This window comes from Lagenorhynchus albirostris, chromosome 15 (genome assembly GCF_949774975.1).
Source record: "Lagenorhynchus albirostris chromosome 15, mLagAlb1.1, whole genome shotgun sequence".
Taxonomy (NCBI): domain Eukaryota; kingdom Metazoa; phylum Chordata; class Mammalia; order Artiodactyla; family Delphinidae; genus Lagenorhynchus; species Lagenorhynchus albirostris.
Genome location: NC_083109.1, coordinates 84,064,580 through 84,089,989, shown reverse-complemented (window position 1 = coordinate 84,089,989; position 25,410 = coordinate 84,064,580). Strand labels below are relative to the sequence as shown.

General features: G+C 58.7%; 1 protein-coding gene and 1 long non-coding RNA gene across 14 annotated transcripts in view; one reads left to right on the top strand and one right to left on the bottom strand.

Annotated features, from left to right (window-relative positions):
• Positions 1-25,410, bottom strand: part of FBXL18 (F-box and leucine rich repeat protein 18) — a 45,571-nt gene that overhangs the window by 13,416 nt on the left and 6,745 nt on the right. For 4 of the 13 annotated variants that reach the window (XR_009535043.1, XM_060122281.1, XM_060122282.1 and 1 more), the window contains exons 3-5: positions 20,838-22,381; positions 14,067-14,196; positions 12,019-12,237 (exon numbers count right to left, since the gene is read on the bottom strand). Coding sequence is in view for 9 of the 13 variants with exons in the window: in XM_060122281.1 (XP_059978264.1) it covers positions 12,019-12,237; positions 14,067-14,196; positions 20,838-22,381 (1,893 nt within the window). In the remaining 4 variants the exon portion in view is untranslated. Of the gene's footprint in view, positions 1-379; positions 488-2,636; positions 2,920-10,893; positions 11,496-12,018; positions 12,238-14,066; positions 14,197-20,837; positions 22,382-25,410 lie in introns of those variants that run through there. The other 9 variants (XR_009535044.1, XM_060122284.1, XM_060122280.1 and 6 more) reach the window with 7 other exon arrangements.
• LOC132504721 (uncharacterized) lies at positions 9,107-14,201 on the top strand. The gene is made up of 3 exons (XR_009535047.1): positions 9,107-9,226; positions 10,944-11,093; positions 11,585-14,201. It is a non-coding gene; the product is annotated as an uncharacterized LOC132504721 (long non-coding RNA).

Here is a 25,410-nt window from a genome sequence, read left to right as displayed (position 1 = left end):
AGGCAGGCCCACAAAGGGCTCGGGCAGCACTTCAGGGCCACAGCGAGAAGTCGGCGGAGCCGCCTGCCCCAACGGGCCTCGAGAACGCTGCTGCAGAGCTACCAGAGGGAAGGGGGACCGGGGAGGGACCGCCCGCTTCACGCCTGCCTGTTACCATCGTGGAGGAGCAGAGAACCGGCCTGGCCAGGAGGGCTGGGCTCCAACTCGTCACAGACACAGGCAGAGGGCACGGCAGCCGCAGCCCCCAGGACCTCAGGCCCGGCCACTGCACGGAAGACACAGAAAGGGGTGTCCTGCACAGTCACCACGCTGGCAGCAGCTCTGAGCCTGACACCCCCCGAGTGCATGAAGGGGGCCCCGGGGACCTTGGTCTCTGCACCTGGTCCTGCAGGTGCCGCAGAGCTGGAAGGGCTCTGGGAGGGGCCGGCTGGGGACGCAGCCTGTCAATCATCTAAGATCTGAACACCTGCTGGGTTTGTTTCTTTGCCTGAGAAATTAGAAAAAAAATTAGTTGACAGCCTCTTCCTCTGCAAGTAAAGGTCTTACAGAAAAGCCAAAGTCAGAAAAGCCACTCACACTATAACAACTATCTTCAAAAAGCACAGAGGGGCTTCCCTGGTGGCGCAGTGGTTGAGGGTCCGCCTGTCGATGCAGGGGACACGGGTTCGTGCCCCGGTCTGGGAAGATCCCACATGCCGCGGAGCGGCTGGGCCCGTGAGCCATGGCCGCTGAGCCTGCGCTCCGCAACGGGAGAGGCCACAACAGTGAGAGGCCTGCGTACCACAAAAAAAAAAAAAAAAAAAAAAGCACAGAGGTGGGCGGTAGCCAAGAATAAAACGTCCATCAAAGGTTCACAGAACTCAGATGATGCTCTGGGCAGGTGTGTGGGGTGCGCCCTTCTCAGCTCCCCACCAAACTTGCTGGGACCCACAGGGCACCTCGGAGCAGCCTGGAATCTGCCCTCGCGCAGAGGAAGGGGGTGGGAGAGACCCTCGGTGTCAGCTGTCATGCGGCCCCCAGGTCCCATGTGGGACAGGATTGTAAATCCGAGGGTCTGACCCCTGGAGCCGGTAACTCCAGTGTGAGGCTCTGTCACCAGAAAGGCCTGAAGGACAAAGGCCAGGACAAAACAGAAGACAGAGGAGCAGGTTTGGGATGTCCCCAGGGCTCCTCCCCTCCCCCCCAAGACGCTGTCAGGGAGGGCCTCTCCCCAGCAAGGACAACACAGATTTCTCGTAGCCTTCCAGAAACACTTTATGCACTGCCAGCAGAGAAACAGATTACGCCCCTGCTTTTGTTTGAGACACACTTTGAAAGATTCCCTTCGGTGACCCCAAGTGCTTCCTGTTCTTTTATCAGCTGCATTTCATTCCATCAACTTGGAGGCATCATAATTTATTTCCCAGTCTCCTACCGATGGACACTTGGGTTGTTTTCAATCTTTTGCTAAATCGAACAGCACCGCCATGAAGAGCTCTATGCAAACCCCATGGATAAGCCCGTCCATAGAACCGAAGCCTAAAGGCGGGAGCTTAGTTGGGTCAGGGGTGTGCGTTCCAATCCACAGAGATGGCACACCTATCTTGGGCCACGGGCTGGTCTCTTCCCTCCACTAACACAAGCAGGCTTTGCCTGAGGGGGTGGAAAACGTTATACCGAAGTGCACCCCGGGCAGTGCAGCCCCATGGGACCAGCAGCCACGCCCCAGAAGCCCTGGGCCCCCCTGGCAGTCACCTCCTCGACCCCTACCAGAGTGGACCACTGCCTGCTTTTGAACTCTCCAGAAACAGAGTTGTTCGCTGTAATTTAGTTCCTGGTTTTCTCACAGGGGAGGCTGGGTGCTTTCTCTCAGTTAACACCTGCAACCCCTGTCCTGTGCCCTCAGACCCCCACCTGGTTTGAACGGTGCTACTGCTGGGCAGGCAGGAGGCCAGGACAATCCGACCTCTGGCAGTGACAGGACCTGCAGATGGTTCTCCTAGTTCGTCATTTTCTGTAAATGATTTTTTAAAACACGCAAAGATATTCAACCTCATTCACAAAAAATATGAGTTGAAAACCACAGTAAGTGTCAACAGACAAAAGGACAAACAAAATATGACCTATCCACAGGCTGGAATCTCACTCGGCCTTAAAAGGAAGGGATTCTGACACCTGCTCCAACATGGACGAACCTCGAGGCCATCATGCTAAGTGGAATAAAGCAGACATCATGGACAAATACTGTAGGATTCTGCTTCTGTGAGGTACCTACAGGGGTCAAGGTCACAGACAGAGAGCAGAACGGTGCTTGGCAGGAGTTGGGGGAAAGAGGAGAAGGGGGGTATTGTTTAACGCATATGGAGTTGCTGTTCGGGACGATAAAAAGGTTTTGGGGGATTCCCTGGTGGCGCAGTGGTTGAGAGTCCGCCTGCCGATTGCAGGGGACGTGGGTTCGTGCCCCGGTCTGGGAAGATCCCACATGCCGCAGACCGGCTGGGCCCGTGAGCCATGGCCACTGAGCCTGTGTGTCCCGAGCCTGTGCTCCGCAATAGGAGAGGCCACAAGAGTGGCCTGTGTACCAAAAAAAAAAAAAAAAAAGGTTTTGGGTATAGACTGTGGTGATAGGTACACCACAGCATTTAATGCCACTGAACTGTATACTTACAAATGGCTAAAATGATAACTATTATCTTATAAATGCTTTACCACAATAAAAAATTTAAAAGGAAGGAACAGAATCTGCCTTCAGAGAAATGGAGAGATGCCCAACGCTCACAACCACCCTGGTGACCTGGCGCCGCACGTCGTCCGCCCTCACCTCCCACGGGGCTGGTGCCGCCAGCTGGGGACTCATGCCAGTCTTCCACAGCCCAAAGCCAGGAACACCAGGCATCACTGTCCCCAGGCCTTCGCTGGAATCAATCCTCCAAGAGACCCCTAAGAAAAGGGAGGTGTGTTACCACAGCAGAGACAGGACGACAGAACACAGCTGCGTTTCTCGTCACAGAAAAAACAGCCACCCTACGTCGTCCTCGAGGGAGGGACCCAGGAGTGCGAAGCACGGCCTGGCGACCAGTAGGTCCCCAGGGACGTTCCGTGCTGTTGCGGCGTGAATAGCAGCAGGAGGCTGGAGCCTGACCGCAGACCCAAGCCTCGGGCCCGGCCCCAGCTCCCTGCTCAGAGCCACGGTGATTCCGGCCCCAGAGACCTCACCTGGAAAATGAGGGGCTCCAGTGACGACGAAAGAACTCCTGTTCTAGGGAACTACTCGGCGGTGGGAAGAGGCCGCGTGCCCGGCAGCAGGTGCAGCCGCCGCCCTCGTCCCCTCCTCGGTGGCCTGGACAGCCCTGGCCACAGGAGATGCTAAGCAGTGAACATCTCCCACACTGATCAGTCGCCGGGGCTGCAGGCGCGCCCCTGACGTGGCCCGCTGGCTGCTGCGCTGGGGCCCACGGCACGCGGCCCGAGCCCTGCCAGCTCCCAGACCAGCCTCTTGGGTGTCCACCACAAATGGAGCCAGAACTCGCCAGCCAGCGAGCTCTGCGTCAAGGCCAAGGATTCCCCCAGTTGAGCCTGCAGCAGCGAAACCCTGCTGGCCTGGTATTTTTCGTGACACTCCCAGATCACCATTCCAGGTAGGAAGGACAAACGGACCCCAGAGACCTGTCCCGCGCGGCAGTGAGCTGAGGATCCAAGATGGGGTCCCACTGCCCCTTTAATGCAATTACGGTGTCGGAACAGCACGCTATCTCCGTATTTTAGAATCCACTTTCAACTCTGAAGCTCCCAGTGTGCCCCAGACTTAAACAATGTATCCCTGTATCTGTAAACTTCCCTGGTTCTACACTCGCGTACAGAACACAAACACAGAGGGGCGGGAAGCACTGCATCTGGGCGGGAGGCCCTGGAGCCCAGGCGCCCATCAGCAGCACAGCTGACTGTGTCTGCTCAGGCCTGGGCTGCTGCCTCTTGGCCTCGTGGGCCTACATTCCTCGCAGTCCAGGGGGAGGGGAGGAATTTCCACATGGGCTCCAGAGACGTGACCCCGTCCAGTGGGATGCTGGGCCCAGGGGGACGGAGGACCAAGCCCGCTCCCGCCCCAGGGTCGGGGTCCTCCCGACGCTCCTGAGAAAGGGGGCTGCAGCCAGTCAACACATGTGGCCTGGAGCGGACGAGACCCCCGAGGGCGCGGCCCGGGAAGGCCCTGCCTTGTGGGAAAGTGCTCAGCCCGCTTCAGAACCAACGCGTCCTCACCCCGGATGGCTCGGCTCGGACAGGGACACGTCAGGGTGAGAGCCTTTTCCGCCCCACCATCCTGCTTCCTTGAAGTAAGCGCCTCTGCCCCTCGGACCGGGCACCGTGGGTTATTACAGGAGGTGGCAGAGGGTGGCAGAACGGCCACACTGGCCTCCAACACCTGCTGGGCCATTTACCCTCGAGACGGGATGACCAGGACGCCCCCAAACCTCACAGAGCTGGGCTGCCTCTTTTGTCAAGGGGGGAGAAGGCACCGCCACCAGGCGATCGTAGGGGATCCTGAGCAACGCCACCAAGGCGGGCACACACAGTCGGCAGCGAGCCACCACCAGGAAACAGCGGCGCCGGGAAGCAGGGACAATGGCTGCTGGTTTACAGACAGGACACTGGGCTCAGAGAGGGAAGTGACGGGTTCAAAGTCACAGAGCAACGAGGCCAGGAGGTGAGCACATCATGGGATCTGAGGGTGCGGGCGGGGGGGGGGGGTGGTCTGACCTCAGCGGGATGCCACGTGTCACCCCGCGTACTACCAAAAGAGAAGCAAGTGAGGACACCGCCCTCACCCAGGCCAGAGTTCACGAGGCCTCGAAGGGAACTTTCAGGAATGTGAGAGTCAAAGGAAATCAAGAAAGCTCTGAAATCCCTGGGAAGGGCGCCCCACCCACTGCATGTCTGGGAGAAAGTGGACAGCAGAGGCGTGGCTGGGTGCACAGCACGGAGACGCCCAGGGCACCCCCGCGACGGGCCACAGGGCCCCTCGGTGGGTCAGGCGGTACTGACTTGGCCAGGAAGGGTGACTCAGGGTTTCTAGGAGAGACAGGAAGTGAAACAGAGAGGCTGGCTCTGCTCACTGTACAGGGTGTCCCCGAGGCCAGCTGGTCGGGGGAGCCCAATGGGAATCCAGTGAACTCAGGGCGTTCCCAGGGCAGGAGCGGGGAGGGAGGCCGGCAGGAGAGCTGCTCCCCGGAGCAGCCACAAGGCATCGCTGCTCTCAGCGGCACGGGCCCAAACGAAGTCCCGCCTGGCGCTGGGGCCACCGGAAGGGCCCGAGGTGAGGGCAGATGCAGAAGGCAGCCACTCCAAAGCCTCGCGGAGGCCGCCTGCCACCGGACGTCCAAGAAAGGTCCAGAGGCTCACGTTTCAAACTTGAAAGAGCAAAGCCAAGATCCAGAAGATAAAACAAGAGAACGAACGCTGACAGGATGCCGCTGTACACACAGCACCTCCCACGTGGGCCTGCCGTGAACTCACCTCGCGAGGGAGGAACCGAGGCAGCCCATCCGAGGCCACCGCCACCCCAGAGGTCCTGGCGGTGCAGGGACCCAGAGCTGCAGGTCTCGGTGCCAAACCCACAGAGGGCACGACAACAAGAAGAACCTGCCGACGACCACCGGCTGAGACGCATCTCCACGCGGGGCAGGCATGGGAACCGGAACAAGTGCTGACCCGGGGAGAGGCAACGCCTTCCTAGGGACGGGACTGCAGACACAACACCAGCCCCGCTGGCTGAGTCACAGGGAACAGGGGGGCCTCCCAATGTCACACAGGTGAGCAGGCAGGTGCCTCAATAATCCTCTGAGCTTGAGGCAGGGAAAAGGGTGAGAAGAAAGAAACGCATCAGAAAAAGTGACAACAGGGGCTTCCCTGGTAGCGCAGTGGTTAAGAATCCTCCTGCCAATGCAGGGGACACGGGTTCGAGCCCTGGTCCGGGAAGATCCCACATGCCACGGAGCAGCTAAGCCCGTGCGCCACAACTACTGAAGCCTGCGTGCCTAGAGCCTGTGCTCCGCAACAAGAGAAGCCACCGCAATGAGAAGCCCACGCACCGCAACAAAGAGTAGCCCCCGCTCGCCACAACTAGAGAAAGCCTGCGTGCAGCAACAAAGATCCAACGCAGCCAAAAATAAATAAATAAATAAATTTATTTTTTAAAAAAGAAAGAAAAAGTGACAACTCCAGCCTCTCCTTTTCATGCGCCCCCGGGGTGGAATGCGGGCCTGCTGTGAAGCACCGGAAGCGCCAGGCAGGCCGGTTACGGTGAGCCACGGCACCACCTGCTGGGCGCCTCGCAGAAAAGCAGCTGGGACCCCACTGCACCGCAGCAAAGGCCTGAAGGGGACATAAACGCTGTCCTTCCAGTGCTGGGGTCCTGCTGCACCACCACCGGCCTCTTGGAGCCTCAGTTTCCCCACCTGAATGCTGGGGCTTAGGGCGTGTAGCTCAAAGGGCTTTTGGAGGTGAGAACAACAGAGACAGTACACAGTACCGGCACCAAGGGAGCACTGGTGAAGAGGCACTAGCATGGCCCCTGGCATCCAGGACAGGGCCCAAAGCAGGAGCTGGAAGAATGTTGGCTGGAGGAGCCCACAAAGGGGGCCACGCTCCAGCACACACAGGGCTCCCAGCACCTCAGCCGGCACCAGACGCTCGGCGGGTGCGCGCCACGGCCCAGGCCTGAGCCAGGGCTGGGACACAGGGGCAGAGGGGCTGGCACAGCTTCCGCCCAGGAAGCTCACTTAACCAACGCCAGCCTCAGGCCTGGTCTCGAATACCGTGCACCGAGCACCCAGAAGGAAAAAAGAGCTATTGCACGCTGGCCCTCAAAACACTCATTATCTAACAGGAGATGCAAAGAACGCAATAATTTTGGGGGGAGAGTGCTATGCGCCCTAGGAAAGGGGCAGGTGTGTGCTGTCTGAGAGGCCAGAGGAGGGAGCTCCCAGCCCAGTGAGAGGCTGCACTGGCGTGGGCCCCAAGGACAGGAGCAGGCTGCCGGCAGGAAGAGGCTGGCAGACAGGGACCTCGCGAGCAGAACCAAGAGTGAGCACAAGACTCCCAGGGCAGCGACCCACACCTAGTGCCAAGTCCGATCACTGGCCTGGAGCCCTGTGCTGAGATGGATTCTGAGGGTCAGAACGACAGAGCAGCTCCATCAGCCAACAGCGCCCATGAGGGATGCTCCCACCCTCTCCATCACAAGCGCAGCTCTTCTGAACTGTCTGGTGACCTCAGATGTCCTCCACTTTGCAGAAGGCTCCTGCGTGTACACACAGTGGGAAAAGCAGCAATGCCCAAAGCTGGTCCCCCCACTGCAGGAAGTCACCCCTCAAGGCTGAGGAGTGACCGAATCCTACACGGGTCTCGGAGCCCCTGGAGCAGAACTCATCCAGCAGGGAGGTGTCAGCTCCCAGGAGAGGAGCCCCCGTGAATGTGACCTACTGCAGGTCTGCGAGGGTGAAGAGGACCAATGTTCCTCCCGGCCGCTTCAAGGGCAGAGGCAGGCAGAGCAACAATGACGTCACGATCGCCACGCCCGAGAAAAGCAGGCTCCCCTCCTCACACACCCATCGCCAGCCCAGTGGGCAGAGAGCAGGAGGGAGAGAGCGCTGGGTGGAGCGGCCACACCACCTGCCCGGCACCCTGTTTTCCAAACAGCTACTGTCTGTCCCAGAGTCCACGTGCCTGGGCGCCGCACAGCCTGTATCCCGTTTAGCCCACCAGCTAAATTTAGCATCAGCTCAATCGCGAAAACGGGGACACCGAGGGGTGGATACACGACGGTGAGCGGTGAGCGGGCCCCTTCCCCAGGTTCCCCAGCCGGGAAAACCCAGGCCGAAGTGAAGGAGAGTCAAGAGCACACAGAGTTAGCCGTGTCGGCCAGACCAGAATCACCACGACGTCCTGTAACGGACAGCAAACGGCATAACAAATAACTATGTGCAGCTTTATTTGATGACACAAAAGACACCCATGATGCAGTGTTAACTCAGAACAATCAGAGCACAAAGCCATTCGATGACTCCAGCCTGGATGTGCTGGCCATGCCGGCCGGTGGAGCCAAGGGGATTCACACTTGAAAACAGCTTGAGGCGTAGAGTCTAAATTTTTTTTTTAATATTTAGTTAGTTAGTTGCGGCATGCGAACTCCTAGTTGCGGCATGTGGGATCCAGCTCCCCGACCGGGGATCGAACCCGGGCCCCCTACATTGGGAGCGCGGAGTCTCAGCCACTGGACCACCAGGGAAGTCCCTGAATTTTTAGAGATACTATAAACACCAGGGAGGGGAAAACCTCAGCTAGGATTCCTCCTGGGACACTCAACAGCAAACCACAAGGACAGGGGGCCACCACGAGGACTGTCCGGCAGGGTGGCCGGAGCCCTGTGCCTCCGGAGACCCCCTGGCGAGGGCAGTTCTGTAACTCTGTGACCAGCTGGGCCTCCTCGTGGTCATGTCCCGCCACCCGAGAGACATGGAAAGCTGGGAGAGGAAGGCTGCGACACTCTAGGCCGTGCCTCAACGAGGCGGCCACCCTCAGCGCTCCGCCAGGGGCACCGCTGACACGGGCGGATTTCCACTCCAGAGGCTCTAAGCGCTTCACGCCCCTAGCGACCTGCTCAGCTCACATCCCCCCCAGGAAGCGCCGCTCCAGGCCTGCACTCCAATCCTGGGCACTTATCTAAGTGCTAGCTGGACCAACCATCAAACTCCAGGACCCACCCACTAGGGGAACGCGGGGCCTGGTTTGCGGGGAGCAGCAGAGGCAAGGCCACACGCCTTCCGCGAAGGCCCCTGACGGAGGGCAAAGGGCGGGGAGCGCTGCCCCGGAAGGAGGGAAAATTGCTTTAAACCCTCTGCCTTTTAATCCCCGCAACCACTCGAGCAACTGCTGCCCCTCAATGCAAACAAAGCGCAGAGACACGGGAAACTCAATCAAACTTGCCTCGGTTCACAGAAGCAAGGTGGAATGGAGGTCCCGCTGTGAATGTGCTCGACGCCACTGAACTGCACACCCTGAAACGTCTAAAATAGTAAACTGCAGATTATGTGTATTAAAAGGTCTTCAAAAAATACCATCTCCTCTTATTAAGAAAAATAGACCTTGGCATCTCAAAGGACGTCAGCAGAGCTGGCCAGCGGGCACACGGCCATCAGCCCTCACTACGGTTGACTCCAGATGAGCCATCTGAGGTCAACCTGAGACAGAGGTAAGTGGCCTGATATCAGGGAACTGCAGTCAATTATTCGGAGACATAAGTTCCACCCCCTCCCCGACTTCTCCAGTGTGAGTTGGAAGGCTCAGAAATCCCAAGGGTCTCTGCACTTGACATCAGTGGCCCTCACACAGGCTGCCTTGGACCAGGAGAAGCTCCAGAGCGCTGCAGAGGCACACAGGTGAGGGAAGTCACAGAATGTGGAGGAGCCCGCCCGAGTGGACCCTGCGGACACCACCTCACTGAACTGCTTCCCTACAGATCTCAGGCAAAGCCAAGTCACCACCTCCTGCTGGACAGACAGTAAATACTCACTTGACCAAAGGAATCTGGCAACTCGCTCAGTTAACACCCAGCGGGACCTGCATTTACAGGAAGTCTTTGAACCTTCTGCACACGCAGCAGTCAAGTTCACGTCTGGCAGTCGCCAGGGAGATTCCCCATAGCCATCACTCAAAGCCCACGGAGCTGTATTTTGCACACAAACCAAGAGGCTTTGCTGCCTAGGTTCTCAGACCAAGGCACAGGAGAGGTGGCAGATTTAAGAGGAAGCTTAGGGTATACAGGCGCCAGTGCGGGATGGCATTAAACCCACAGCCGTAACCTGAATCAACAGTGAACACAGTGGGCAGGGAAAGCCGGGAGGACAGAAGCAGCCTCAGGACCCGAGGCCAGGGGCCCACGACAGGCGCCAGCACAGGCGGCCGCAGCACAGGCTCGCTGGTCCCAAGTCCCCCACCCCCTCCCGAAAGGAACCCCACAGTAGAGTCCCCAAGGGATGTGAAGAGATGGTCACAAACGAGGAGACGATACCGGGCAATTAGCACATCAAGCAATGCTCCTTGGAAACAGACGCGACACAAGCTCACACGGCAGGAAGACACGCTCACCCGGTAGCCCCGGGAGAGTCTGGCAGTGTCTCGCATGAGCAAGGACGTGGGCCAAGAACACTCACGCCCACAGGGAAGCCGGGCTTAGGAGAACCGTCCTGGAGAGCAAGCAACTGGGCAATCTCCCGAACACACCCTACAGTGCCGCTTCTAGGGACCTGCGCAGCGGCACCCAGGAAAGCCCGCACGAGGATATTCACTAGAGCAGAGAAACGGTGGAAACCACCAGGATCTCCCTCAACAGAACAGACACACGGCATGATGAATCCGCGTGGGGGGCTGCCACACACAGCACTTAGCAGGAACACGCTAGCTCCACGGGAGCCACACATGGCAGATCTCAAGACAATGTTGGGTGGACAACACAGGCTGCACACCCAGATGCAACATTACACATTCAGGGACGCTGGGAACGCAGGGAAACAAAACACTGTGCTTCTCGTGGATACTTGGATGGACTCCTAAAATTTAAAAAGTAAACTCATACTGGAGGTTCAGGGAGCCAAAGTGGCTTTATTTTAATCAATATATGATGATCCTTTATTTCTATCTTTTAAGTCTCTCAAATGTCAAAGCAATACAGAAAAAGTCAGACGCAAAAGACAAACGCTATATGGTTATACTTATAGGAGGTCCCTGGAGTAGAGACAGGAAGTAGAAGGGTGGGCGCCAGGGGCTGGGGGAGGGGGGGGGGGTTAATGTTTAATGGGGACAGAGTTTCAGTTCAGAATGGTGAAAACATTTAAAATGGAAAAAAACCAAAACAGTTCAAATGGTAAATTTTGTTATGCGTACTTTACCAGGATTTCTTTTTAACGCAGGGCTGTAAAAAGAATGAGCAACAGCTGGATGAACTGAGAATGAGCGATTTCCAAGATACATTATTAAGTGAAAAAGCAAACTGAGTATAAGAAAGGGGATCGGGAAAACATTTGTGTACCTGCTAATCCTACAAAAGAAACATAGGAAGGGTAACTGAGAACCGGGAACATTTGTCTCTGGGTACAGCGGGGTGGGGACAATGCGGGGGGGTGGGGACAGGAGGAGGCTGAGGGGTGGCCCTCACAAGAGCTCTGACCCTCCGACTTCAGTAAGGCTTCGAACACCAGAAAAACAAGGAAGCAAGCCACGCAGGACGTGGGGTGAACGCAAAGTGGAGTCCGAGGCAGTGAGAGCGAGGAACATGGCCAGGCTGAGGGAGACGGGAAGAGGCCGGCCCCAGGTCATTCGAAGACGGTGTTTGATGGGGTGACCCAGGTGCCACCCCCCAGGAGCAGAGCAGCTGCCCCACGCGCACACCGGGGGGACGGGACAAATCAGCAAACACAGCTCAGGGAATGGAGAGCCAGGCCGTCTGCTGCTGAAGGGAGAGGCTGCGAGGAAAGAGGGGGGCAAAGTGTGATGAGCCCTGTGATGCAGGGTTGGAATCAGAGGCGCAGGATGAACGCGCTGTTTTCAACAGAAACGCGGACACCTGGCCAGTGCCCTCCAAGTGTCGAGGTCACGAAAGCCAGGGAACGGCTGCGCCCGTCACAGCCTAGAAGGCCGAGGAGACCAGGCATGGCGAGGGCTCTGAAGCGAGTCCCGCACAGAACAAGGACGAGATGGGGAAGCGGACGGGATGCTAAGGGCTGCAGGTGACTCGCAGCACCACGCACATTCCCGCCTCTGACAGCTGTGCCAGGGGAACACGTGAGGGGCTGGATGGGGAAGAGGGTCCTGCCACGCGCGAGGGAGAGGGGCTCCCACTACGCAGAACGCTGAGCCCGGGGCAGAGAAAAGGCCAGGGGGCTCACTGCATCACCGCCCAGCACTTTCTAACTCTGAGAAACCACCTCTGGCCCCCAGGGAAGCCTAGGGAGGAACAGCGCCCGAGCCCCCACGACGCGCACTCACCTGCGGAGGAGGGACTGCTGCAGGCTCCGGCAGGTGCTGAGCGACTCGCCGGTGAACAGGTGGCACACGACCACGTGCAGACAGCGCGCCATGAAGGCCAGCACGGCCTCGGGCTGTAGGGTGCCACTGCGGGACACCAGGCACAGGCGCTGCAACGCAGAGCACTGGCTCAGCGCCTGGAAGAACTGGGCGTTGGCGCTGAAGTAGGGCTGCTCCAGCCTGCAGGGAGAGAGGACGGACAGCGTGAGATCGCGGAGATGGACGCACGCTGAGCGGGGCTCCTGGTCCAGGGCCCAGACTGGCTGCCCCCAGGCCCATCCACACCACAGCCCCCAGGGGTGCCGGGTGAGGACTCAGACCCCTGGGGTCTCCCTTGGTGATCCTGATCTGGGGGGAGACCCTGCAGGCCCGACGCAACCAGATGCCCACGGACCCAGCCAAGTTGCTTCGTTCGCCGCTCTGACTGCTCGGTGCGCCTACAGACCCAGAAGAGCGCGTGGCAATTGAATCGGTCTCCCAAAAGATCTGTTGCATTCCTAATCCTTGGTACCTGCACACATGGCCTTATTTGGAAGCAGGGTCTTTGCAGACTAAGATGAAGTCACGTGGGACTGGGGTGGGTCCAGTGACCGGTTCCTTAGACGCATTGTGACGGCACAGCAACACAGGAACACGCAGGGAGCTCGGGGCTGGAGTGACGCGTCCATAAGCCAAGGAACACCTCGCACTGCCAGCAGCCGCCGGAAGCTAGGGGACAGGCCTGGAACAGGCCCCCACCCAGAGCTTCCAGAAGGAACCATCCTGCCGACACCTTGACCGGGGACTTCCGACCTCTTAACTATGAGAGGGTGACTGTCTGTTGTTTTAAGCCACCCGGCTGGTGGTCATTTGTCAGGGCAGCCCCAGAACACTAGCACAGAAGCCAGGGAGAGGAAGCTGGAGCATGAACAGAGCACGGAGATCGTTTCGCAATAAATCACACAGAAAGACCAAGACGGCCCCATGGACAGAGGTCAAAGTGGATCCTGTTTACCCAAAATCCTCCCACAAGAAAACACAAGAAAACCTATTAACAAGGGTTATCCCTGGAGATGAGCACCAGACCCGGGAACCGTCCTCATTTTATAGCACTCAGCGGCACCTCGGTCCTTCTCAGACAGGCACGTGCCTCACTTGACGCTTCTAAAACCATTCTGACTGCTGCGCGGAGTCCCGGTTACCCGGCCAGAGCCGCTTCAAGGCTGGCGGCACGAGCGGGAGAGGCCAGGCAGAGATTTCCACCCAAAGCAGGCAGAAGGCACACAAGCACCGCAGCGGGCGGGAGAAGGGCTTCACGGATGATGGAGATCTGGGCACGTGTGCAGGAAACTGCAGTTCAGGGGCTACGTCTGAACCCGATGGCTGAAAAGGAGGACGCTTCAAAGGGTGGCCACTGGGCACCCAGCAAGGCTCTCTCTCAACGAGCCACGAAGGCCTCTGATGGACATCGTGCCAGCCACGTGGGGCCTCAGCCCTCCGAGCAAGCCGGCCGGCCCGGGAGAACAGCGCTCTGCCAGGCTGCGCCCGAGCTGTGGAAACAGTGCCTCAGGTCGGGGTGGCACTGTCCCCTGAGGCTGGCCACCCCCAAGGCCCAGGCACCGCACAAATCGCTCCCTGCACAAACACGGCGTCTTGCCCGGGACTGTGGGTGTCTCTGAGCCTCAGCTCTGCCCACGGGACAGCCACTGGCCCTCCAGGTGGGCCGGGGCAGCTGGCAAGACCCCCATCTCCGTGCGAGACCCACAGGGAACCCCGAGAGGCCTGTCTCTCCCCATAAACTGACGAGGCCGAGTGGGTGACTTCCTGGGACGCCCCTGAGAGGCTCGTCTGCAGCTGTAGAATCTCATCATCAAAGGAGAGAAGCTTCTGGGGTGAGTGGAACGGCCCTCCCCCATCCCCGAGAGGCGGTGGGCCTGCAGTGAGGACAGAGTCACCACCACCACCGCCCCCCCCAGGCGGAAGGAGAGCCCAAGCGCTCTGGACGCAGCGACGTCCCAGGTGAGGCTGACCTGGACGAGGGTGAGGGGCCGTCCACAGGCCCAAACGAGAGCCACGTGAGCCTCGGACACAGCCTCCACAGCCCTGACACCTGGGGATGCTGACAAGTCACAGGACGGGTGAGGGGCTTTAAAATCAAGTCTGCGGGGCTCCCCTGGTGGCGCAGTGGTTGAGAATCTGCCTGCTAACGCAGGGGACACAGGTTCGAGCCCTGGTCTGGGAGGATCCCACATGCCGCGGGGCAACTGGGCCCGTGAGCCACAACTACTGAGCCTGCGCATCTGGAGCCTGTGCTCCGCAACAAGAGAGGCCGCGATAGCGAAGAGGCCCACGCACCGCGATGAAGAGTGGCCCCCACTCGCCACAACTAGAGAAAGCCCTCGCACAGAAACGAAGACCCAACACAGCCAAAAATAAATATAAAAATAAATAAATAAATAAAAGATTACTATTAATTAAAAAAAAAATCAAGTCTGCGGTGACGGCACGTCTGCTCGGAGCCATCCGGTACGGGAGCCACCAGTCACTGAAATGCAGCAGCGAGACTGCGTTTTTATTTTAATTACACGTAAGCAGAAGTTCTAGCAAGCTCCTAAAGCTGTGGGGGGAACGCAGGTCTCTCTGGGGTATGATTCTGAAAAGCCTCACCCCGTCGAGGGTTCCGGGTGCAGCAGGAAGGAAGCCCCCGGGCAGGGCTGCTCAGGCACAAACACCAGGGAAAGGGCTCGCCAAGGGCTGCAGTGCTCAGCGATGCCTCACCCGCTGGACGCCACTGAATGAATTTCATCCCTAAAGAAACCGGGAAGAAGTGAGGGAGCCGCGAGCCGGGCCTCTCAGAGCTGTGGGCCACGGACCCGGACCCGAGCCCCCGAACCCCCTGGGCCCAGAGAGTAAGCAAGTGCATCTCGCTCACGGGTGTGAATGTTCCGAGAAGCTTATGTCTCTTAAGAAAATGTCTGAACATATTATTTGGTTCTATCTTTTTAAAAGATCCTAAGGTACGCATACTGTGCAGACCTGAAAGTGCGAAAACTGGAGGGGGGAGAAAAGCCCTGACCCGCGAGTCGTCCCTGCAGCAGTGAGGAAGCTGGACCGCGGGCGGCGGGAAGGACAGGCCTGCGGCACCTCGGTCACTAGGTGGCGATGCGGGTCTGCGCTACCTGCTGGGGATCTCAAGCAGACAGAGGGGAGAGAGAGAGGGAGCTGAGTACTACACGCTTTTGAACCTTTTTCTCGGCCTGCCAGCCACTCCAGATTCCTCCCCCTGAAGGAAGCCCCCATCACGGGTGCTCAGGGCGGGCAGGCCTGGGGGGGCGGGGGAGGGTGGCACATCCACACCGTGTCCCGCTCCTCCGGGCGGTGGGCTGGCGGAGCTAACCTGACTCGAGTGACGGGCAGTGTCTTTGCTCAGGGCAGCGGAAGAGGGGCGCCTCTGTGACTGGCTTCGCCCTGGGGGGCGGGCCTCAGCCTTCCGACCTCGAAGGGTCTGGCCTCCGACGCTTGCTCTCCCAGAGGCTCTGTGGGCACAGACCGGCGCTCGGGCCGCCCCTCATCTGCCTGCCCACCTCTCAGGCCCCCCTCCGAGCAGCGCCCAGGCCTGGAGGGTTGCCCTGGCATAGCCTCCAGGGCCTGGCTCCAAGAAGCCCTCTCGCTTACGCCCAGACGCCGCCCCAGTTCCAAGGTCAGGGGCAGCCCAGGGTGACTCAGGGTGACGTTCTCCCTTCCCCTCTCCACCAGGCAGGGCTTCATCAGGTGCCCTGCTCTGCCCAGCTTGGCATCCTCCCGCTGGCGAGGTACACCACAAATCCAGAGCCTGTGAGGCCCCAGCGGGACGACGTGTTCCGGCAGGAGCGGCCCTGGCCCCAGCTGGCAAAGAGCTGCAGCTCACAGACCTCGCTGGTGGGGACGGCGGAGGCCAACCAGGGAAGTGCGGAAGCTGTCCGGGAGGCCGCCCTGGGAGCGGTGTGACAGGCAGGCACCATCTGCTCCTTTCCCTCCATCCCCCCGGGCTCCGCTTGCCACAGAAGGCAGGAATCCAGAGGAACGGGGCCATTTGGCCAAGTTCTAGAAACTGGTGTTTGTTCCGAACAGGCAGTACCCAGCTCCGATGAGGTGTGGGCTCAGCAGCCGCGCGCACAGAAAGCCCATTATGAGAGGCGGTCAGGTCCTCAGGTCGGCCCACAAAACCCACACTGCTCACACGGCCCTGCCCCGGGGGAAGGTCTGGGCCACGGGGATCACGTCCGAGGCCCCGGAAGTCACTTGGTGACCACTAAACACCAGGTTACCCCATTTGACATCCAGCGATCCCACGAGACAGGACCCGCTCCCAGCTGCCCACAGACCAGCCGTATCTCCTGAGCAAGTTCATTAACCTTCTGGGCCCCACTTTCCTCATCTGCAAAATGGGACGATAATATCGACACTCCCAAGGTTGTTAAAACGTCAAAGACCTGTAAGCACGGGGAGAGCACGTGGCGGACGTACAAATACAAGCCAATGGGGGCAGCCACAGTCTGCAGCAGCCTAAAGGGCAGTCTCTCCCTTCAGCTTCCAGAACATCCCCACCCCCACCTCCTCTCCCCGACAGCTCCTACCAAGTCCTCATCCTCCTGACCAGATCCTGTTGGGCGGTCTCTGCCGTGCAAGCGCCAGCTGGCGGACCTGGGGGACGGTCCTCCTCTCTGGGGGTTGGGGGGGAGGGCCGGGGGGCGTCCAGGCTTCTCCAACCCACACGTGTGCAGCCTCACCCCTGCCTTCCTCTCTCAGCCACGTGGCAGCCATGTCAGCTCAACGGCTCAGGCCAGAAGCCCTGGCACCGCCTGGACCCCCCTAGCCTCAGCACCCATCCCATGCACCCAATCAATCAGCAGATTCCCCGTGAAGCCAGAAGCTGGCTATTTCTGGCCATGCCCCAACCCCCGCTCTCGCCTGGCTGCTCCCTGCATGTCTGACGTGCCCCTGACGGTGGCCCTGCCGCTGCCCCCAGGCCACTTGCGGCACAGCAGCGAGACCTGCCCTGCTTCCATTCTGGCTCCTGAGACCCTAGCACACCCATCTCGGGCCCTGCGCTCTCAGCTCTGTCCAACAGAACCTTCTGGGCAGAGGGGAGTGTCTGTATGTGCTCTGTCCAGCACAGTGGCCACCAGCACACGTGGTTACTAAGCACCTGAGACATGGCTGATGCCACCAAGGAACTCGATGCTTGGTTTCATCTCATTTTAGTTCATGTAAACGTAAGTCACCCTGTGGGCCGTGGATACCGTTCCGGCTGATGTGACCCTACCTGCCTGGCCCGGAGCACTCTTCCCCCAGGTTCTGCTTTCTAACTCACCTCCCTGGGTTCTCTGCTCAGAGCTCACCTCCTTCATGAAATGTACCCCAAATGCCACCCCTGCGCCCAGGCATCCCTCGCCCTGCTCTGCTTCTCCTCCCCGGCGTCTGTTACCGTCTAACATACCGTACGCTTCCTTTACGTTGACTATTGGTCTGTTTTCCCCACTAGAACGTAAGCTCCCCGAGGACAAGGATCTTTGTTCTGTTCAGTGTCCTGGGTGCCTGGAACAGTGCCTGGCATAAGAGATGCTCATGTATTTGCTGAATGGATGAAGAACCATAACGTGTATTATAAGTGCCAAGTCCTGTTCTAAGTGTCTTATAAGGATGAATCCCTTTGGTCTGAACAGCCCCACTTTACCGAACAGGGACCTGGGCACAGACAGCCCAAGGTCCACCCAGGCTTTCTGACTCTGAGGCCCCTGCCGTGGGTCCTGCCTGCCTCCACCCAAGGCTAGGGTCTATCTCCTGGACGAGGAGATGCAGGGACATGGGACCAGCTTGGACGCCACGCCCACTCCTCACTCCTCCAGGCAGAGCAGCCCTGAAGGGGCCAAGCACAGGCCTCGTGCAGGGAATCAAGCAGCCCGGGTGAGCTGGGAGCACCTGCCATCTCCAGGTGGCCATGCAGGCAGCAGACATTTGCTATGACACTGTGGGACTCCCCTGGTGGCGCAGTGGTTAAGAATCCGCCTGCCAATGCAGGGGACACGGGTTTGAGCCCTGGTCCGGGAAGATCTCACATGCTGTGGAGCAACTAAGCCCATGGGTCACAACTACTGAGCTTGCGCTCTAGAGCCCGCGAGCCACAACTACTGAGCCCGCGTGCCACAACTACTGAAGCCTGCGCGCCTAGAGCCCGTGCTCCGCAACAAGAGAAGCCACCGCAATGAGAGGCCCGCGCACCGCGACGAAGAGTAGCCCCCGCTCGCCGCAACTAGAAAGAAAGCCTGTGCACAGCAATGAGATCCAACGCAGCCAAAATTAATTAATTAATTAATTTTAAAATATGACACTGTGGACATGAGGCAGAAAGGACGTGGGAGAGAGAAGGCCAGTTTTCATTACCTGCCTTGAAGCACTGTGACTTTTTATTTTATCTTATTTTTATTTTTTTGGCCGCATCGCACAGGCACATGGGATCTTAGCTCCTCAACCAGGGATTGAACCTGCACCCCCTGCAGTGGAAGCGTGGAGTCTTAACCACTGGACCACCAGGGAAGCCCCGTGACTTTTTAAACTACGTGAATGTATGAGTTTATTTTACTTTCACTGATTTCTCTATTGATCAAACACTCCTCCATAACGAGCACGTGGTTTGACCACAGCGTGGTTAGAAAAGGCGCCAGGTTTAAGAGGGTAGCAAGAAAGCCAAAACACTGAGGACAAAAATGACAGGTCCAGAAATACTCTGGCTCTGAGTTTAGTTAAATTAGAACTCAAATGCTCCCTCAGGCTCCCCGAACTAAGGGACATTCAATTCCTGATCACGAGAATCCAACAGGGTAACAGGACAGCAGACCTGGTGGTTTTTCGTTTGTTGGATGTATTTTGTGGTCCACCTGCAGCTTCAAGTTACGCATGGCCCACTGACCACTCACTTCACAACAGTCCTTCTGGAAAGGCCACTGATGTGACAGTGAAGGCACAGGAGGGGACAAGGTGGGAGGAGGCACTGGATGGAGATGAACCAGTGAAAAGGGAGGGAGCTGAGAGCAATCTGGGCAAGAGGGGCAGCATCGTCTGAGATGGCAGCCAGGCTCACCCTGTGAAGGGCGAGGGGCAGGGGCTGTGGCCAGGGCCCCTCCCCACTCACTCACAGGTGGCGCCCCGCCCCACAGGGCAGGAGGGGGCCAAGTCACGTGGGAGGCCAGGCTTGGACCCCGGGCCGCAGCCCTCACGCTGGCAGGGACTGGGCGGGGGGCCCGCAGCGTGTGTTGCCCTGGGGGTGGCAGGCAGCCTGGCAGAGAAGCTCTGGGAGGCTCCAGGGCCGGGGCAGCAAAGCTCCACCTCAAATCCGGTTTATTTCCTGCCTTCTACGGGGAGAGTGGAGGTCCGAAAAGGACACGCTTGTCTCCATTTTGTGTGGCTCGGGGGCCCAGGTCGAGCACTGGACTTCGATGACCCGGGCGGACCTCAGCTCCTCCCTCAGGCGTCCGCTGCCTCTCCATGAAGCAGGAACGACGAAGGGCCTAGTGAGGAGATCAAGCCAGACAGCGCCACAGAGCCCCCAGCCTGGTGTCTGGCCCGCAGCGAAGACACACAGCGAGTGCTCACTGGTGCGGCGATGACGACACGCGCGCATCCCCGTGCCCCGATGCCGCCCTCACCCGGCTGCCCCACCAGCTCCAGCCTCATGGAGACCAAGCCCCGCGGCCACTCCCTACCCCACCCGAAGCCCTCGCAGAGCTGAGGCCTGAGGCCACCACGACGTTTAGGAAACTGCAGTTTTTCAAGATCAGATCTGTAGACATTTTCAAATCCGACTCAGGTTAACAAAGGCTGGCCGTCTAAATGCTGGGCCCTCACGAGAACAGCCTTCACTCTACAGCACGAGTCGCCGGGGATCATTCCGCTTCGGGGGCCCAGGAAATCACCAGTGGCCCTCCAACAACTGCCTGCGGGGGGGAAGCCCTGCCGCGGTCCATGGGTCCCACCCCCCCGCACTCTCCAGGGACGGCCCCTCAGGTCAGCCCGGCCGTCCTGCTCCGGGCACCGCCACATCTCAACAGTGTGCGGCCCCCTTCGGAGCCCGCCTCTCCATCTCCCCTCCCCTGGCCTGGCCCCTCCAGTCCAGGTGGGAGGCCAGAAGGACGTTTCCAAGCTGGAACCCAGACCCCTCCCTCTGCGGGCCGAAGTCCTTCAGCACCTTCGCCTCACCTGACGCCCCCGTGCCCCCGAGCAGAATCATCTGGCTTCGGAGCGCGCTGCTTGTCTGTAAGCCTCTGGGGCTTCTACACACGCTGCCTTCTTTCCCGGAAAGCCTTGCGCCTGCATCTCCTGGCTAACCCCGACTCATCCTTCGAGAGTCGCAAAGCTAGGCTCCACTCCCGGCCCCCCGCTTACCAGCTCCGTCATCTGGCAAGAACAGCGTCCACCTCGTGGGACGGGCACGAGGATTAATAAGATCACGTACGCAGCAGCGTCCTAGAGCCCAGGCAACGAGGACGATGTGCCAGGCTCGGGTGGCACCGCCTCCTGCACACCCTTCCTGGGCGCCGCCAACTGCCGCTTCCCGAGCCCCCGCGCCCCCCGAGCCCCACCACCGCGCAGTCCCTTGTCAGCACCCCCCCAAGACCCTCAGCCCCTGAAGGACAGGCCTGTGCCCCGCTCGCCTCGGCAGGTGCGCAGCGGGTACACCAACACTGCCGAGCAGAAGGCCGTGCGCCCCTCGGGCCTCCCCACAGGGCCGGCAGAGGCACGGCAGGGCGGCCGGGTGCCCTCACCTGAGGTCCTTCAGCCGCTTGCAGTGCTTCAGCATGTCCGCGAGGGCCGAAGTGTAGGCCACCTTGCCCATCGTGCCCAGGTGGGCCAGGGACAGGGACTGGAGCTGCTGGCATTGGACGCCGATGCTGACCAGCCCGGAGCCTGTCAGGACGCTGGGCAGCTGGGCCAGCGTCAGGTGCCTCAGGAAGGCCAGCTGGCCGATGGCGGCCACCTCCGAGTCCCCCACGCTCTGTGCCCGGCCGCAGGGGGGGAGCGAGTTGCGGATGGCGGGCTCGTTGCGCGGCATGGCAGACGAGAAGTTGGACCCAATCAGCTCGAGGCGGTCCAGGAAGGGCACGCTCTTCAGCAGCGACCAGAACACAGAGGACGGCAGGGGGCCCGCCTGCCCGGAGAAAGGGTCGGGGCCGGACGGCACGCCGATGCGGACCTTCTTGCCGAAGCCACGGGGCACAGCGTGCGTGGCAGGCCGGACGGGCGCGCGGTCAGCCCGCGGCGCCGAGTCAGCGACGGCGCAGACAGGCAGCGACAGGGAGCGCAGGTGGCAGAGCCGCGCCAGCAGTTGGCACAGGTGCCGGCCGGGGCCCTCGGGGCTGTGGTGGTGGGCAGCCGAGAGGTTGAGGTGTCGCAGGTTGCCGCAGGCCGCCACCAGCGTCTCCAGGATGCCACTATCGATGTCGTCCTCTGCCTTGCGCAGCAGGGAGTCGGGCGCCAGGCAGTGCGCACAGCCGCTGAGGTTCAGGCCAGCCAGGCTCCGGAGGTCCCTGCCGCCGTCGATGACGCGCCGGATCAGGTGGCCGCCGGACAGGGCACAGCGGCTGAAGCTGAAGTAGAAGGGGCTGCTGAACTTCATGTGCTGGAGGAGGGCCGAGCCGTTGAGCCAGGACTTGGGCAGCTGCAGTGCGTCCAGCGCCACGTTGCGGGCCATGGACTCCAGGAGGTTCTTGGTGGCCCCACTCTCAGCAAAGCTGCCGGGCACGGAGATGAGGAAGGCGTGTAGGTTCTCGGGCGTGCGGTCGCTGAGCACAGCCAGGTAAAGGCGCACCACCTCCTGGTTGATGTAGCCGGGGGCCAGGCGGGCGTAGAAGACGCGCAGGTGCTGATAGCGCGGCACGTTGCTCTGGCCCACCATGAGCTGGCCCGAGAGCACGGCGCCCTCGCGCGTGCGGTCCAGGATCTCGAAGTACAGCAGCAGCTTCTCGAGGCTGGTACAGCAGGGCACCACGCCGTACGAGGGCGTGTACAGCGTCTGCTTGAGCTCCCGCACACGGCTCAGCGTGGCCTTGCACTCACCGCTCAGCTGGCTGGCGTCGAAGCCGGGGCTCACGTCAATGGCCAGGGAGCGCAGGCGCTGCAGGGCCGACAGAACCTTGGAGAGGCGCAGGGAGGTCAGGTGGCAGCCCGAGAGGTTCACCTTCACCAGGCCGCGGCAGCGGGCCACGTGCTCCACCGTGCTGCCCGACAGCCAGTAGCAGCCGGCCATGCTGAGCTGCTGGATCTCCCAGCCGATCTCCGTCACCAGCTGCTTCACCTTGTCCTCGCTGGCCTGTGGGTGGGCGGAGGGGGGGAGAGAGGGGCTGCAGGCACCGGCGTCTCCTCCACCCTCGCCCCCCAGACCGCGCTCTCCACCGTGACAGTCAGGGAGCCACGGGGGGCGCGACAGAGGCCCCGCTCCAGCTGAGGAGGGGCAATGAGGGCAGAGCTGGCGCCTCGCCCCCCCCCCCCGCATGCTTACCTTCCACCGACAGTCAGGAGCCTCAGCCAGGCGGGAACGGAAAATGGGGCAGCCCCTGTGGAACAGTCTGGTGGCTCCTCCGAAAGCCAAACAGAGTTACCACGTGACCCACAGTTCCACAGCCAGGTGTACACCCAAGGGGACTGAAAGCGGGGACTCAGACTCCTGCACACCCATGTCCACGGAGAACCGTTCACAACAACCGGAAGGCGGCAACAACCCAGCCGTCCATCAACGGATGAACAGGTAAAGGCAATGGGGTCCATCCATGCAGTGGAATTCTACTCGGCATGGAGAGGAATGAGACCCTGACGCTGCTACAGCATGAGTGAACCTTGAGGACATGATGCCCAAAGAAGCCAGTCATAAAGATCACATGTTGTATGATCACTTATATGAACCAGGAAGAGAAAGTAGAACAGAGGTTACCAGAGGCCTGGGCAAAGGGGACATGGGAGCTATGCTTAATAGCTCCAGAGTTTCTGTTTAAGGCGATGAGAAAGTTTCGGAAAGAGTGATGATGGTTGCGTAACACTGTGAATGTACTTAGGGCTAACGAAATGGTACACTTAAAAGTGGTTAGGGGGGCTTCCCTGGTGGCGCAGTGGTTGAGAGTCCGCCTGCCAATGCAGGGGACACGGGTTCGTGCCCTGGTCCGGGAAGATCCCACATGCCGCGGAGTGGCTGGGCCCGTGAGCCATGGCCGCTGAGCCTGAGTGTCCGGAGCCTGTGCTCCGCAACCGGAGAGGCCACAACAGTGACAGGCCCGCGTACGACAAAAAAAAAAAAAAAAAAAAGTGGTTAGAGGACTTCCCTGGTGGTGCAGTGGTTAGGAATCCGCTTGCCAGTGCAGAGGACACAGGTTAGAGCCCTGGTCCGGGAAGATCCCACATGCCATGGAGCAACTAAGCCCGTGCGCCACAACTACTGAGCCCACGTGCCACAACTACTGAAGCCTGAGCACCTATAGCCTGTGCTCCGCAACAAGAGAAGCCACTGCAATGAGAAGCCTGCACACAGCAACGAAGACCTAACGTATCCAAAAAAAAAAAAAAAAAAAGTGGTTAGGATGGGAAGTTTTATGTTAGGTGGGGTTTTTTGAAATCACATAGTGGAATCACGCCCTGGAAGCGTTCTTTCACTGTCACTTTCCTTTACGTCACATGCACTTTCATATCATTATATGCTCCTCAAAAACCTGGCCTGGACGGCCTAGGGAGCCACAGTATGTCCAGTCGGGGGCCCTGTGGCCACCAAGGCCTTCAGACAACACAGCATCCATGTACACAAGGCTTGTGCACATGATCACTTCTCTACAGCAAATGCACACACACAGAACTGTGCAGACGAAGGACACACATTCTAAACGCTCCAGACAGACTGTGCACCTGCCCTTCCTCTACAGTAAAGAACCCTCGTGGGCAGGAAGCCTGACCTCAGCGCTTTGGGGAGTAAGTTCAGCTCTCCATCAGGGAGGAGCACAGTGCTCTCACAGAAAGAGACTGAGCTCTAAGGGACCTCATTCTGGGTTTCAAAGGCATCACTGCCCAGCCAGCAACAGCAGTAGGAGCCCCTCCAAGTCCCCTAAAATTTGAGTTAAGAGCAAGGCCTCTGTTTATCTTTAAAATAGGTCATCAACTGATTTTCCAGGTTGCTGGCAATTCGGCGAGGACAGGATAATCTTTTCAGTAAGTAGTGGTGGAAGGCGTGAATAGCTGTGTGCAGAACAGTGAGCCTCACCCTGACCTCACGGCATATGTGGAGATGAACACAAAAGGATCACAGACCTGCCATAAGAGCTAAACCTATAAACTTCTATAAGACAACATAGAAGGGTGCTGGGAATACTGGACAGCCACAGGCAAAAGAATGAAACTGGACCACTATCTACACCATACACCAAAATTAACCCAAAATGGATTAAACACTTGAACATAAGACCAGGAACCATAAAGCTCCTAGAAGAAAATATAAGTAGTAATAAGCTCCTTGACATCAGTCTTAGTGATGATTTTTTGAAATCTGACACCAAAAACAATAGAAGCAAAAAGAAACAAGAGGAACTGCATCACCTGAGCAGTTTCTGCACAGCAGAGGGAACCAGCAACAAAATGAAAGGCAGCCTATTAAATGGGAAAAGATACTGCAAATCATATATCTGATAAGGGGTTAATATCCGAAATGTACAGAGAACTCATACAACTCAATAGCAAAGAAACAACCCTATTAAAAAAATAGATAGAGGGGCTTCCCTGGTGGCGCAGTGGTTAGGAATCCACCTGCCAGTGCAGAGGACACGGGTTCGAGTCCTGGCCTGGGAAGATCCCACATGCCGCGGAGCAACTAAGTCCGCAAGCCACAACTATCAGCCTACGTGCCACAACTACTGAAGCCCACGCGCCTAGAGCCTGTGCTCCGCAACAAGAGAAGCCTGTGCACCACAATGAAGAGTAGCCCCTGCTCGCCGCAACTAGAGAAAAGCCCGCGTGCAGCAACAAAGACCCAACACAGCCAAAAAAATAAATTAAAATTTTCTAAAAAGTTAAAAAGAAGAAAGAAGACAACATAGGAGAAAATCTTCATGGCCTCAGGTTTCACAAAGATTTCTTCAACGGAATACAAAGAGCATGAACTCAAAAATTCAATAAATTGGACCTCACCAAAATTAAAAACTTATGCTCTTCAAAAGACACTATTAATTAAAATGAAACGGCAAGCCACAGACTATAAGAGAAAATATTCACAACACACCCCACAAAGGACTTGTACCAGAATATATATGGAACTCCCAAAACTCACTAAGAAAAAGATAGACAATAATGAATGGGCAAAAGCCTTGC